The 13,692-nt window shown below is 51.1% G+C and overlaps 1 protein-coding gene across 3 annotated transcripts in view; it reads right to left on the bottom strand.

Moving 5' to 3' along the window:
- The window catches only part of FKBP1B (FKBP prolyl isomerase 1B), a 51,090-nt gene extending 37,846 nt beyond the window's left edge, over positions 1-13,244 (bottom strand). Inside the window, exon 1 of one of the 3 annotated variants that reach the window (XM_039913101.1) lies at positions 13,224-13,244. Coding sequence is in view for 2 of the 3 variants with exons in the window: in XM_029072390.2 (XP_028928223.1) it covers positions 6,163-6,301 (139 nt within the window). In the remaining variant the exon portion in view is untranslated. Of the gene's footprint in view, positions 1-6,162; positions 6,344-6,601; positions 6,684-13,223 lie in introns of those variants that run through there. The other 2 variants (XM_029072391.2, XM_029072390.2) reach the window with 2 other exon arrangements.
- Between the last annotated feature and the right edge of the window lie 448 nt (positions 13,245-13,692).

The raw sequence follows: 13,692 nt of genomic DNA, 5'->3' as shown, positions 1-13,692 counted from the left end.
AACTTCAAAATTCCACCCTGCAGTTTTTCGGTCGGCAAAATCCTCACGAGTGAATTTGGGTGCCTTGCCTGCACAGACCCAAGAACCCCAGCTCCTGGGTGAGCGGCGAGCAACGACAACCACTGTTTTACTATTCAAATTCGTCTTCTCCCTCCTTTCCAGCTTGAGGAAAAATAAAAATAGCAGGTTTGCCTACCTTGAGTTAAATTATGTTGGTGACCCTGTTTTGCTGAGGACAGCAAAAAGTCCCGAGTAATAGAAAGCATATTGCAAATGTTGCCGGGCTGCAGCATCTCACAAATGCTTCTTGTTCACGTTTCTACATTACTCCTTCATTCACTCATTCAGTCGTATTTATTGAGCCCTTTCTGCGTGCAGGGCACTGTACTGCGCGCTGGGGAGAGTACGCCACAACGATACACAGACCCATTCCCCGCCCACAATGAGCTTACGGTCTAGAGACTATCTCAACGGGTGCTCTTGGGGGAATTTCGTGGCGTGGAAGCCATACTGGGTTGCGCATCTTCTTTGTGGACATCATCTCTTTGAATGGAATCTGCGCAACCCAAGTTCAATCAAAGGATCTCTAAATCCAGGTATACTGCAGCAAGCTAAGAAGTGCGAAAAACTTAGTCCTCCAAAAGGGAATGGGACTTGCTTAAACCTTTTCCCAGCAACAGGTACCTCTTAGCACTTGGGATGCCCAATTCTGTGATCTGTTTCTAAACCAAATTCCTCTTATTCTACAGTCACTTTGAGAGCTCTATGATGATGATAGTATTTGTTAAGCGCTTAATACGTGCCAAGCACTGGTCTAAGGACTGGGGAGGGGGGGATACAAGGTAATCAGGTTGCCCGACATGGGGCTCACAATCTTAATCCCCATTTTACAGATGAGGTAACTGAGGCCCAGAGAAGTTAAATGACTTGCCCAAAGTCACACAGCTGACAAGTGGCTCCTATAAATGAGGAGGTCGATGCCTCTCTTGAACCTCTAGGGTCTAGGCCAGAAGAGCCACGGATTGTTCTACTGTACTCGCCCGAGCGCTTACTTAGTACAGAGCTCTGCACACGGTAGGCGTTCAATAAATACGACTGCATGAATGGCACCAGAAGTACGACTAAGCCATCAGGAGCTCAAAACATTACCAAGCGCCAGAAGCTGCTGTGTCAACCCATCAAGATGTTTTGGCTCCTTAAACAAGCTTTTTAAGAAAGACAAAAGTCATCAGCAAAAGGGCTCATTACGGCAAATTCTTCCCCTGCGAAAAGGCCAAGGAGGAATCATTTGGAGCTGCATTCAATTGTTCAGGCCATGTTAACTTACCCCTCCAAATAACTTACAAACCTAAACACTGGGAGAACCCAGTGGTGAGAAGCAGCATGGCCTAGTGGTTAGAGCACGGGCCTGGGAGTCAGAGGACCTGGGTTCTAATCCCAACTCTTGCCACCTGTCTGCTGCCTGGCCTTGGGCAAGTCACTTCACTTCTCTGGGCTTCAGTTAGCTCACATGGAAAATGGGGATTGAGCCCCTGAGCCCCGAGGGGGACATGGACTGGGTCCGACCTGATTATCTTGGATCTATCCCAGCATGTCACAGTGCCTGGCACCTAGTAAGCGCTTAACCGAAACCGTAAAAAAGCAGCCATCTATTAGGTAGAGTGATCAGCCCCCACCTGAACCAGGGGAAAGAGAACCCTGCCATTTACCTAGCCAGGTGACCAAGGGGAAAGAGCGCAGGGCTAGGAGTCGGGGACACCTGGGTTCTAGTGCCGGCCTTGCTACCGGCCCGCTGTGTGACCTTGGGCAAACCACTGACCTTCTCTACGCCTCGGTTTTCTCATCTGTACGGTGGGGCTAAAATACCTGGCCTCCCAGCCTCTAAGACTGGGAGCCCCAAGTGGGACAGGCATCGGTGTCTCATCCGATAATCTTGTCTCTAACCCATGCTTGGCACACGGTAAGCATTTAATTAGTAGCACTATCATTAATAATAATAAAAAACAAAGCCTTTGCCTGCTATGATCAGTATCCTGTGCTGCCCATTCCCCAGAACGTTCTTATCCCGAGAACTGGATTATGCCTTCTGAGGACCACTGGGGACACTGAGGTCCCACAGGAGTAATAGAGGCCTTCCCCCATTAAGTCCTCATCTCCTCTTCTACCACTCCCTCCTGGCTCACCCTCGCCCTTGGATTTGCTCCCTTTATTCACCGCTCCCTCAGCCCCACGGCACTTACGTACATAGTCGTAATTCATTTATTAATCTTAATGTCTGTCTCCCCCGCTAGACCGTAAGCTCCTCGTGGGCCGGGAACGTGTCTACCAAATCTGCCATTCTGAGCTCTCCCAAGCGCTTAGTACAGCGCCCTGCACACAGTAAGCACTCGATGAACGCAATCGACTGACATTTATTAAGCACTCGATGCAGTGGTTTGCACTAAGCACTGTGAAAGAGAACACAGGTGGGTAATTAGAAAGGAGAATAGACTACAGTTCTCTGTCGCCAGTGGGCAGCTGCACCTAACCAGGATCAATCAGTTGTATTTATTGGGCACGTGCTACTTACTACTGCACTAAGCGTTTGTTTGGGTGATGTACAGCAGAATCAGCAGACACGTTCCCTGCCCATAATTAGCTTACAGTCTAGAGGGGCAGTGACCAGAAACTCATCTGTCTCCCTCTGTCTGGACTCTGGACCATAAGCTTATTGTGGAAAGGGAATCTATCCGTTATATTGCTGTACTGTACTCACCAACCACCTGGTACAGTGGTGTGCACACAGTAAGTGCTCAATAAATAGGACTGACTGACTTGCACTGGCAAGGACATATTCTGGACTGGGCCTGGTGGGTCATAATAATGTAATAATAATTGCAGCCTTTGTTCAGCACATACTATGTAGCAGGTACTGTACTAAGTGCTAGGATGCTCTCAGAGTTTAGAACAGTGCCCAGCACGTAGTCAGCGCTTAACGAATACCAGAATCAGTAGTATTACAAGCAAATCGGGTTGGACGCGGTCCCTGTCTCACGAGACGCTCACAGTCTCCATCCCCATTTTTCAGATGAGGTAAATGAGGCACAGAGAAGTGGCGTGGCTTGGGCAAGGTCACACAGTCAAGAGGTGGCGGAGCTGGGATCATTCATTCATTCAATCGTATTTATTGAGCACTTATCGTGTGCAGAGCACTGTACTAAGCACTTGGAATGTACGATTCGGCAACAGATAGAGAGCATCCCTGCCCAACAACGGGCTCACAGTCGGGAACAAGGGGACCCCATGACCTCCCGAGTCCTAGGCTTCTGCTATTAGGTCATGCTACTCTCCAACTAGGGGGTGGGTAGGTGGGACTTCCAGCCCATACATGGCTTAGGGGATAGAGCACGGGCCTGGGAGCCAAAAGGATCTGGGTTCTAATCCCGGCTCCTCCAGCATGACCTTGGGCAAATCACTTCATTTCTCTGTGCCTCAATTCCATTAATACTGTGAGCCCCAAGTGAGACATGTGCCGTGTCCAACTTGATTACTCACGGTGCTTAGAAAGGTGCCTGTAAGAGCTTAACAAAGATCATAGGGGAAAACCCCCCCCCCCCCCCTTGGGCAACACGGTTCTAGAGGCGGGGCCCACTAATTCAGCTCTGACGACGCTTGAATTTAAGCGACAGGAACACGACGTAAGCCCCGAAGGAGAGGTGGGAATACAGGAGAGTCTTCTGGGATCACAAAGGTCTATCTTTAAACGCTCACTCCCTGTGAGGCATTTAAATTCAGAATCCGAGAAGATGCCACCAGAATACATAAGAAGGTTAGCTATTCTTCTCTGGCAACTCAGAAAACCCAGGCATTTGATCAACTTGGGTCCCAATGGAAGTATTAAAAATGACAGTGAAGATGTGCTTGCAAATTCGTACCAAGAGAAGCCATTTCAACCAGGACCTCCTGTAGAGTCACTAAGTGCACTTGGAAACTACACTGCCCTGGCACAGGTCTGAGGACTGGAAACATCGTGGGCAGGTTACATGGCCACCACCTCTTATAAGAACAATAATAATAATAACATTAACAACTCTGGTATTGGTTAAACACTTTCTCTGTGCCAAGCACTGTACTAGGTGCTGGGGTAGATACTCGGTAATTGGGTTAGATACAGTCCCTGTCCCAACGGGGGCTCATGGTCTTAATTCTCATTTTCCAGATGAGAGAACTGAGGCCCAGAGAAGTGAAGTGACTTGCCCAAGATCATGTGGCACACAAGGGGCAGAGCAGGATGTGACTCCCAGGCCGACCTGCACGCACCTGCCCCCCGCCTCCCACACACCCTGGGGCTTGGGAATCAGAGGATGTGGGTTCTAATCCCAGCTCTGCCACCTGTCTGCTGGGTGCCTTTGGGCAAGTCACTTAACCTCTCTGTGCCTCAGTTACCTTAGCTGTAAAATGGGAATTAAAAGTGTGAGCCCCATTTGGGACAACCTGATTACCCAGTATCTACCCCAGTGCGTAGAACAGTGCTTGGCACATAGTAAGTGCTTAGCAATTACCATAACTATACACATACACACACACACACACATATACATGTCACATACACACACACATATATACACATAACATACACACACATATATACACACACACACATAAACACACACATATATACACATCGTATATCTACTACATATATATAGTATATACTAGATTTATACTATACATATATATGCCATTTAGACTGTGAGCCCGTCACTGGGCAGGGATTGTCTCTATCTGTTGCCAAACTGTCCATTCCAAGGGCTTAGTACAGTGCTCTGCACATAGGAAGCGCTGAATAAACACTACTGAATGAATATACACATCTACATATATACACACAAATACACAAATATATAGACATCATGTACACCCACAAAATAATAATGTCGGTATCTGTTAAGTGCTTATTATGTCCCGAGCACTAAGCGCCGGGGTAGATACGAGGTGATCAGGTTGTCCCCGTAGGGCTCACGGTCCCCATCCCCATTTGACAGACGGGGGCACTGAGGCCCAGAGAAGTGAAGTGACTGGCCCCAGGTCATCCAGCTGACAAGCGGCGGAGGGGGGAGTAGAACCCATGACCTCTGACACCCCGGCTTGGCCTCTGGCCGCTGAGCCCCGCTGCTTCTCCATATGGACATCAGAGCCACACGGATACAGACATCACACACACACACACAGTGTGGCTCAGTGGAAAGAGCCCAGGCTTGGGAGTCAGAGGTCATGAGTTCAAATCCCGGCTCTGCCACTTGGCAGCTGTGTGACCGTGGGCAAGTCACTTCACTTCTCTGGGCCTCAGTTACCTCATCTGGAAAATGGGGATTATCTGTGAGCCTCATGTGGGACAACCTGATTACCCTGTATTTACCCCAGCGCTTAGAACAGTGCTCTGCACATAGTAAGTGCTTAACAAATACCAACATTATTATTATATCTACACACACACGCACACATATACACACCTAAAAACCATCACGAGGCTGTAAGCCGTGATTAAGACTGTAAGCCCCTCAATGGGCAGGGACTGTCTCAGTGGAAAAGAGCCCGGGCTCGGGAGTCGGAGGTCATGGGTTCGAATCCCGACTCTGCCCCTTGTCAGCTGTGTGACCGTGGGCAAGACACTTCACTCCTCTGGGCCTCAGGTACCTCGTCTGTAAAATGGGGATGAAGACTGTGTGCCTCACGTGGGCCAACCCGATCACCCTGTATCTACCCCAGCGACTAGAACAGCGCTCTGCACACAGTAAGTGCTTAACAAATACCAACATTATCATTATCATCATCTATACACCTAAAAAACATCACGAGGCTGTAAGCCCATGATTAGAGCATTATCCCCTCAATGGGCAGGGACTGTCTCTGTTGCAGATCTGTCCATCCCAAGCGCTTAGTCCAGTGCTCTGCACCTAGTCGGCGCTTAACGAATACCAACGTTATCATTATCATCATCTATCCACCTAAAAAACATCACGAGGCCGCAAGCCCGTGATTAGAGCGTAAGCCCCTCAATGGGCAGGGACTGTCTCTGTTGCAGATCTGTCCATCCCAAGCGCTTAGTCCAGTGCTTCGCACATACTAAGCGCTCAACAAATCGATCCTATGGAATGACCGACTGTACGCACATATACCTACCTAAGAAGCAGAGGCTTGTACCTGTGCAGGTGCAGAGACGCGGCCCCAGACATCTGCAGGCACCGACCCGTGGAGGTGGGGAGGGGAGGGGAAGGACCGGCAGACGTTGGGGGCCGGAGGGCGACGCGTGGCCCCGCATCGGGGTGGGCCCGGCGCGGTGCCCTGCGCGCTGCGCTGCGCTGCGCGGGGGTCCCGGGGGACCCCGACCTTTCTTTCTCTCCTTTCCGGGCCCCGCCCTCCCCGCCCCGCCGGGGGAAGGGATCCGGGGGAGGGGAAGGGATCCGGGGGAGGGGAGGGGAAGGGGAGCGGAGGGAAGGGGAGGGGAGCGGAGGGGAGGGGGGGAAGCGCGCCCCGCGCTGAGCCCTGCTTGGTGGCCCGTGGCCCGGACGGGCGGGGTGGGGTCCCGGGCCTCCCCCCTCGGGCCCCGCCGCAGCCTCACCGTCTCCCGGAGAGATGGTCTCCACCTCCACGCCCATGGCCGCACCTCTCCGCCGCCCGAGCCGGCCGCCCCGTGGCCCGCGCCCCGCACCTCGCGCCCGCCGCCCCCGGCCCGCCGCTCGGCCCGCACACCCCGCCCCGGACCCGCCTCCGCGCCCGCCCCTGCCGCCGCCCCCGGCACCGCCCCCTGCCCGCCCAACAACCCCCGACCCCCTGCCTCCTGCCCACCATCCCCGGACCCTCTGCCTGCTGCCCACCGACCCCTGCCCACCCACCCCAAACCCCCTGCCTCCTGCCCACCGACCCTAGACCCTCTGCCTCCTGCCCTCTGCCCGCTGACCCCTGCCTCCTGCCCACCGACCCCTGCCCACCATCCCTAGACCCTCTGCCTGCTGCCCACCGACCCCTGCCCACCCACCCCAAACCCCCTGCCTCCTGCCCACCGACCCTCGACCCTCTGCCTCCTGCCCTCTGCCCGCTGACCCCTGCCCACCGACCCCGGACCCCCTGCCTCCTGCCCAGCGACCCCTGCCCACCAACCCCAAACCCCCTACCTCCTGCCTCCTGCCCACCGACCCTAGACCCTCTGCCTCCTGCCTACCAACCCCTGCCCACTTCCATGCCCACCAACCCCGTCCCTCTGCCTCCTGCCTACCAACCCCTGCCCACTCCCTGCCCACCAACCCCGGACCCTCTGCCTCCTGCCTACCAACCCCTGCCCACTCCCTGCCCACCAACCCCGGACCCTCTGCCTCCTTCCCACCGACCCCTGCCCACCGACCCCAGACCTGGCCCCCTGCCTTCTGCCCACCGACCCCGGACCCTCTGCCTCCCGCCTACCAACCCTGCCCACCAACCCCAGACCCTCTGCCTCCTGCCCACCACCCCTGCCCTCCAACAACTCCTACACACAATGCCCGGCACAGTCCAGGCCACAGGCCGCACAGCACAGGGTGCAGGGTGGGCTCGGTCCAGGATCCCCCCCCCCCCAGCCAACACCCGTGCTCCTCCCCAACCAAGCCTCGGGGCTCCTTCTCTCCCCCAGACTGGCAGTTGCTGGTTAGGGCACGGTCTTGGGGGTCAGAGGTCATGGGTTCTCTGCCCACTTCTCTGCTGGGGGACCTTAGGCAAGTTACTTCACTTCTCTGGGCCTCCATTACCCCCATCCGAAAAACGGGGATGGAGACTGTCGGCCCCATGTGGGACAAGGGCTGTGAGCGACCCGATTTGCTTGTAGCCAACCTAGCGCTTAGTCCAGTGCCTGGCACATAGTAGGCGCTTAACGATATGATCATCAGACTGTATGTATTTATATTGATGCCTGTTGACTTGTTTTGATATCTGTCTCTCCCCGCCTCAACCCCCAGACTGTGAGCCCCGTATGGGCAGGGATGGTCTCTCTTATTGCTGTATTCTATTTTCCTAGCCCTCAGTACAGTGCTCTGATGATGCCTGTCTACTTATTTTGCTTTCTTTTGCTGTCTGTCTCCCGCCTTCTAGACTTTGAGCCCGTTGGTGGGTTGGGATTGTCCCTATCTGTTGCCGAATTGTACTTTCCAAGCACTTAGTTCAGTGCTCTGCATATAGTAAGCACTCAATAAACACAACTCAACAGTAAGCACTCAATACGACTCAATGAATGACCTGCCCTCGCACTCCCTCTGTCTGAGCTCCCTCTTCCCTCAGTGCTCCCTTCCTCCAATTCCCCCGCCACCCCATGCTCCCACGGGCTGAGTACACTGCCTGGCCCATAGTAAGCGCTTAACAAAGACCACAATTGTTATTTGACTGAAATTTGGAGAAGCAATGCTCCACCTGTGTGACCTGGGGCAAGTCATTTCACTTCTCTGTGCCTCAGTTCCCTCATCTGTAAAATGGGGATTAAGACTGTGAGCCCTATGTAGGACAGGGACTGTGTCCGACCCTAATACCTTATATCTACCCCAGCGCTTACAACAGGGCCTGGCACATAGCAAGTGCTTAAGAAATATAATAATAATTATTACCTCCCTTGTTCTGCCCCCACTGAAGAGGTCTCTTTCTTGGGGCTGTGAACCAAACTGGTAATTTTAGAGTAGGATTTCAATCAATCGATTTGTTTTAATGTCTGGCTGGCTAGACTTTATGCTCTCTGAGGGCAACAACGGTATCTGCCAACTTTACTGTACGGTGCTCTTCCAAGCACTTAGTAGAGTGCCCTGCACACAGAAAGCACTGGAATCAATCAATGGTATTTATTGAGTGCTTACTGGGGTTAGACCACTGTACAAAGTTCTTGGGAGAATACTATAGGGTAGGTAGACACAATCCCTGTCCCCAAGGAGCTTGGGTTCCAGCGAGGGGGATAAACATGAAAATAATTTACAAGTAAGATGAAGAAGGAAAGGGGAATACGTCCATGTGTCAGTAAATCTGCAGGGGTGAAAACGAAAATTGACCCATAGATAAAAGCAACGTGGCCTAGGGACTGGAGCAAGGGCCCAGGAGTTGGAAGGACCTGAGTTCCAATTCCGGCTCTGCCAATTGTCTGTTGGGTGACCTCGAGCGAGTCACTTCACTTCTCTGGGCCTCACTTCTCTCATCTGAAAAATGGGATTTGAGATTCTGTATGTAGCTGCAGTTTATTTGTATTAACGTCTGTCTCCACCACTAACTGTAAGCTCACGGTGGGCGGGGACTGTGTCCGTTGATCGTTACGTTGTACTCTCCCAAGTGCTTCGTACAGTGCTCCGCGCACACACAAGCGCTCAATAAATAGGACTGACTGACTGAGAGCCCCATGAGGGACCTGATTATCTTGTATCTTGCCCGGCACTTCCATGTTTCCCCATTCCTCAAGAACCTCCGGTGGTTGCCCGTCCCCTCCTCCACAATGAACAGAAACTCCAGACCATCGGCTTTAAAGCAGGCCATCACCTTGCCCCCCTTCTTTCTTACCACACTGATTTCCTACAACAACCCAGCCGGCACGCTTTGGTCCTCTCAAGCCAACTTTCTCACTGTAGCTCCATCTACAGTGCCCGCCGACCCCTGGCCCGTGTCCCGCCTTTGGCCTGGAACGCCCTCCCTCTTCATATCCGACAATCAGTCTCCCCACCTTCAAAGTCATATTAAAAGCACATCTCCTCCAAGAGGCCTTCCCCCATTAGGCCCTCATTTCCCCTTCTCCTACTCTCTTCTGTGTCACCCTCTATCGCCTTGTATTTGCACCCTTTATTGACTCCTTCCTCAGCCCCACAGCACTTATGTATATATCCGTAATTTTTAAATTTATATTAACAGTGCTCCGCACAAAGTAAGCACTCAATAAATACTATGGAATGAATGAATGAACGTCTGTCTCCCCCTCTAGACTGTAAGTTGGTTACGGACAAACGTGTCTCCCGACTCTGTTATATTGTTCTCTGCCAAGCGCTTAGTACAGTGCTCTGCACACAGTATATACTCAGTTAATACGATTGATGAATTGATTAACTAAATGATTAGAATAGTGCTTGGCACATAGTAAGTGCTTCACAAATAAAATACCATTATTGTCATTATTATTGTTGTTATTAAATGGCACCAAATTAAGCCTGTTCCCTCTTAAAAGTTCAGCGGGCCTCTGGGGCAGTCCTGAAAATCCAGGTCTGAAAATCCAGGGTCTCAGTGAAACTCCATGGGTCCTGTCCACTTCTGATGCCATCTTTGAATTTCCTCCAGACCAGGGAAAGTTGCTAGGCTCCTCTTTGCCCCTGGAGCTAAAACACCAGCCCTCTATATAGATTTCTGAAGGTGGATCTGAAAGCCGGTTGCCGCACTCTTTCTCCATTTCAAGTTTTGTTCCTTGGTTTCGTTTTCTCCAATCTCACACGGCCTCCGACCTGATTCCACTTTGGTGGCAAGAATAAAGAAACTGGGTCTGGGAGATGGATGTATCATCTTTCCCCTCCTGGGGAAGCCCTGATTAGCTCTGATTTTCCTAGGGTGTTCCGAGCCTCCGGGGACATGTTTTTATTAAACAAGCCCTGTTTTATTATTATTAATGTGTGTATCATAAAAGACGGCTGGTAAATCAAAGCAACGTAGGATCGAATGTTTTCGAGAGAAATGATTAAAGGACCTAGAACTGGTCTGTCTCCTTTGATTACTTTCCATCTCTAGCTTTGAACAGCTCTGGTGGATCGTTAATCACACTCCAGCATTTCGGGTGAGGAAAGAAATAGGTTCCAGGAGCAAGCTTCAGGAACATTTACTAGACTGTCAACCCGGATGACTGGATGAGAAGCCATGTACTCCCCCTTCCACTGCTTTTCTCCCGCTGAAATGAGAACTGCAATCCGCCCTTTCCTCTCCATCCAAACGGCCACCCTGTTAATCCAATCACTTATCCTAACCCACCTTGATTACTCCATCAGCCTCCTTGCTGACCTCCCTGCCTCATTTCTTTGCCCACTCCAGTCCATACTTCACTCTGCTGTCCGGGTCAACATTTTTTCTACCAAAATGTTCAAGTCCACGTTCCCCTGTTCCTCCAGAACCTCCAGTGGTTGCCCATCCATCTCCGCATTATAATTCAAACTCCTCACCACTGGCTTCAAAGCACTCAATCCCCATGCCCCCTCCTACCTCACCTCATTACTCTCCTACTACAACCCAGCCCACACACTCTGCTCCTCTAAAGCTAACCTTCTCACTGACCCTCGATCTCGTCCATCTCGCCACTGACCTCTCGCCACGTCTTGCCTCTGGCCTGGAACGTCCTCCCTCCCTCCTCATATCCGACAGACAACTGCTCTTCCCACTTTCAAAGCCTTATTGAAGTCGCATCTCCTCCAAGAGGGCTTCCCTGACTATCCCGTCTCTGCCACTTGTCAGCTGTGTGACTGTGGGCAAGTCACTTCACTTCTCTGTGCCTCAGTTACCTCATCTAGAAAATGGAGATTAAGACTGTGAGCCTCACGTGGGACAACCTGATGACCCTGTATCTACCCCAGCACTTAGAACAGTGCTCGGCACATAGTAAGCGCTTAACAAATACCAACATTATTATTATTATTATTAAGCCCTCCTTCCAAGCCCTCCGTTACCCTGACTTGCTCCCTTTATGCATCCCCTCTCCCAGCCCCACAGCACTTATGTCCATATCTGTAATTTATTTATATTAATGTCTGTCTCCCTCTCTTGACTGTAAACTTGTTGTGGCTTGGGAATGTGTCCATTTATTGTTACACTGTATTCACCCAAACAGTACAGTGCTCTGCACACAGTAAGAGCTCAGTAAATATAACTGACTACTCCAGAAAGAAGTGGGAAAATGTGTGGGGGGAGGGGGTATGTGTGTGTGGGGGTGTGGGTGTGAGCACACTCATGGTTTAAAACAGGCAATCCAAAAAGAAATGATAACAGTTCATGGTCCAAACTAGATTTGGAGTTTACAGAATCCTACGCGTTGAACTTCCAGACTGCAGGACAACTGCCATGATCCACGTTGCATTTTGGGAAAGGAGGTCAACCATTAATAATGACTGAAACACCAAGAAATCTTCTATAATTCCAGCAGGCACTTTCAAACACAGAAATCATGAAATATGCACAAACATGCACACACACACAAACTGGATTCAAATCCTCCTCGCTCCATCAGCCTCAATAGTCTTCTTGTGGCAATAATACTAATAGAAGTGATAACGGCGACAGCAGTGATAGCATTTGTTGAGGCCTTACTATGTGCTAAGCACTAGGGTAGAAACAGGACAGGGCTCTGGCCCAGCACTGACCAAAGAGTGACCACCCATCCTGTGAGACAGATTAGGAATTTTGAGCCCTGACTTGGCAACAGTTAGGAGGTCAGTGAGACAGTGAGGAAAGAAAAAAAGTCCTACTTTTGGTCTTGCTGGTGGTTAGTGGCAGCAGAAACTTCAGGGACCCCAGCCCAAAGTGAAGGGTTTGCCCAAGGAGATGGTAAATTAAAGCAGTAGCCTCTGCCCGGCCCAGACAAGGGTGGCCCATTGGCTTCATTCCAGGCAGTCACACCAGGAACTCTGGAGAGCTAGTTGGTGGTGGTGGCTGCAATCAATGAATGAATGCTATTTATTCAGCGCTGACCAGGTGCAGATCTCTGTACTAAGTGCTTAGCAAAGTCCAGTGTACAACAGAGTTGGTAGACGTGATCCCTCCCCACAAGGAACTTGCAGCCTATCCTTTAACTGACCTGCTCCTGGGCCGCTACTCAGTTCCACCTTAATTATTTTCATTCACTCATTGGTATTTATTGAGCACTTACGGTGTGCGGAGCACTGTATTAAGCCCATGGGTGAGTATAATGCATCAATAAACAGACACAGTCCCTATTTCTGTCTTGACAATGTGTGTGGGTTTATCCGTGAATTTATGTGATAATATGTGGTGTCCGTGTGTCTCAGGGAGGATGTGGGCCTGTCACCTCTGCCTCCGCCTCTTGGTCTCCCCTTTTCCTCCCTTCTCTGACTTGTTTTCAAAAGCTCCACCCCCTCCAGAAATCGAGGTCGCTTCAATTATTCCATTTCTCACCTTCAACCAAATATAAAAGATACCACCCTAACGCTACTGCAAAACCACCTTGGGGATGCGAATGGCTTAGTGACGTGAAAACAGTTACTCACCCCAGAGTCCACAAAGACTCAAAGTCTGTCCTGAGGTATATCCAGTATTTCTTGGAGAGGAACAGGTCTGGCCTTGCGTCCATCCTTCTCTCCGGGACTGCCATCTTCGACCACTCGCTCTCTGCTGGCTCCTCCCCTTCTGTTTTCAAACACGTCCACTTCTCCCCTATTCTGAAAAAAAAAAGGTGCTCTGGACCCCAATTCAGCTATCACCCCCATCATCACTCTCCTCCTATCCATGCCTGAACTTTCTGAATGGCTTGCGTAATTACACGCTACCGTCACTTTTTCGCCTCCGACTTCCTTCTTGACCCAGTTTCCAATCTGGTTTCCACCCACTGCATTCCACTGAGACTGCTCTCTCCAAAGTCAACAATGACCTCAGGCTAAAAGACTCTGCTCCATCCTGATCCTCATCGTCCTCTTGACCTCCTCCGATATCGAGGACCATTCCCTTATCCTGGACAGA

This window comes from Ornithorhynchus anatinus, chromosome 9, assembly GCF_004115215.2.
Source record: "Ornithorhynchus anatinus isolate Pmale09 chromosome 9, mOrnAna1.pri.v4, whole genome shotgun sequence".
Classification (NCBI taxonomy): domain Eukaryota; kingdom Metazoa; phylum Chordata; class Mammalia; order Monotremata; family Ornithorhynchidae; genus Ornithorhynchus; species Ornithorhynchus anatinus.
This window is presented reverse-complemented; position numbering and strand designations above follow the sequence as displayed.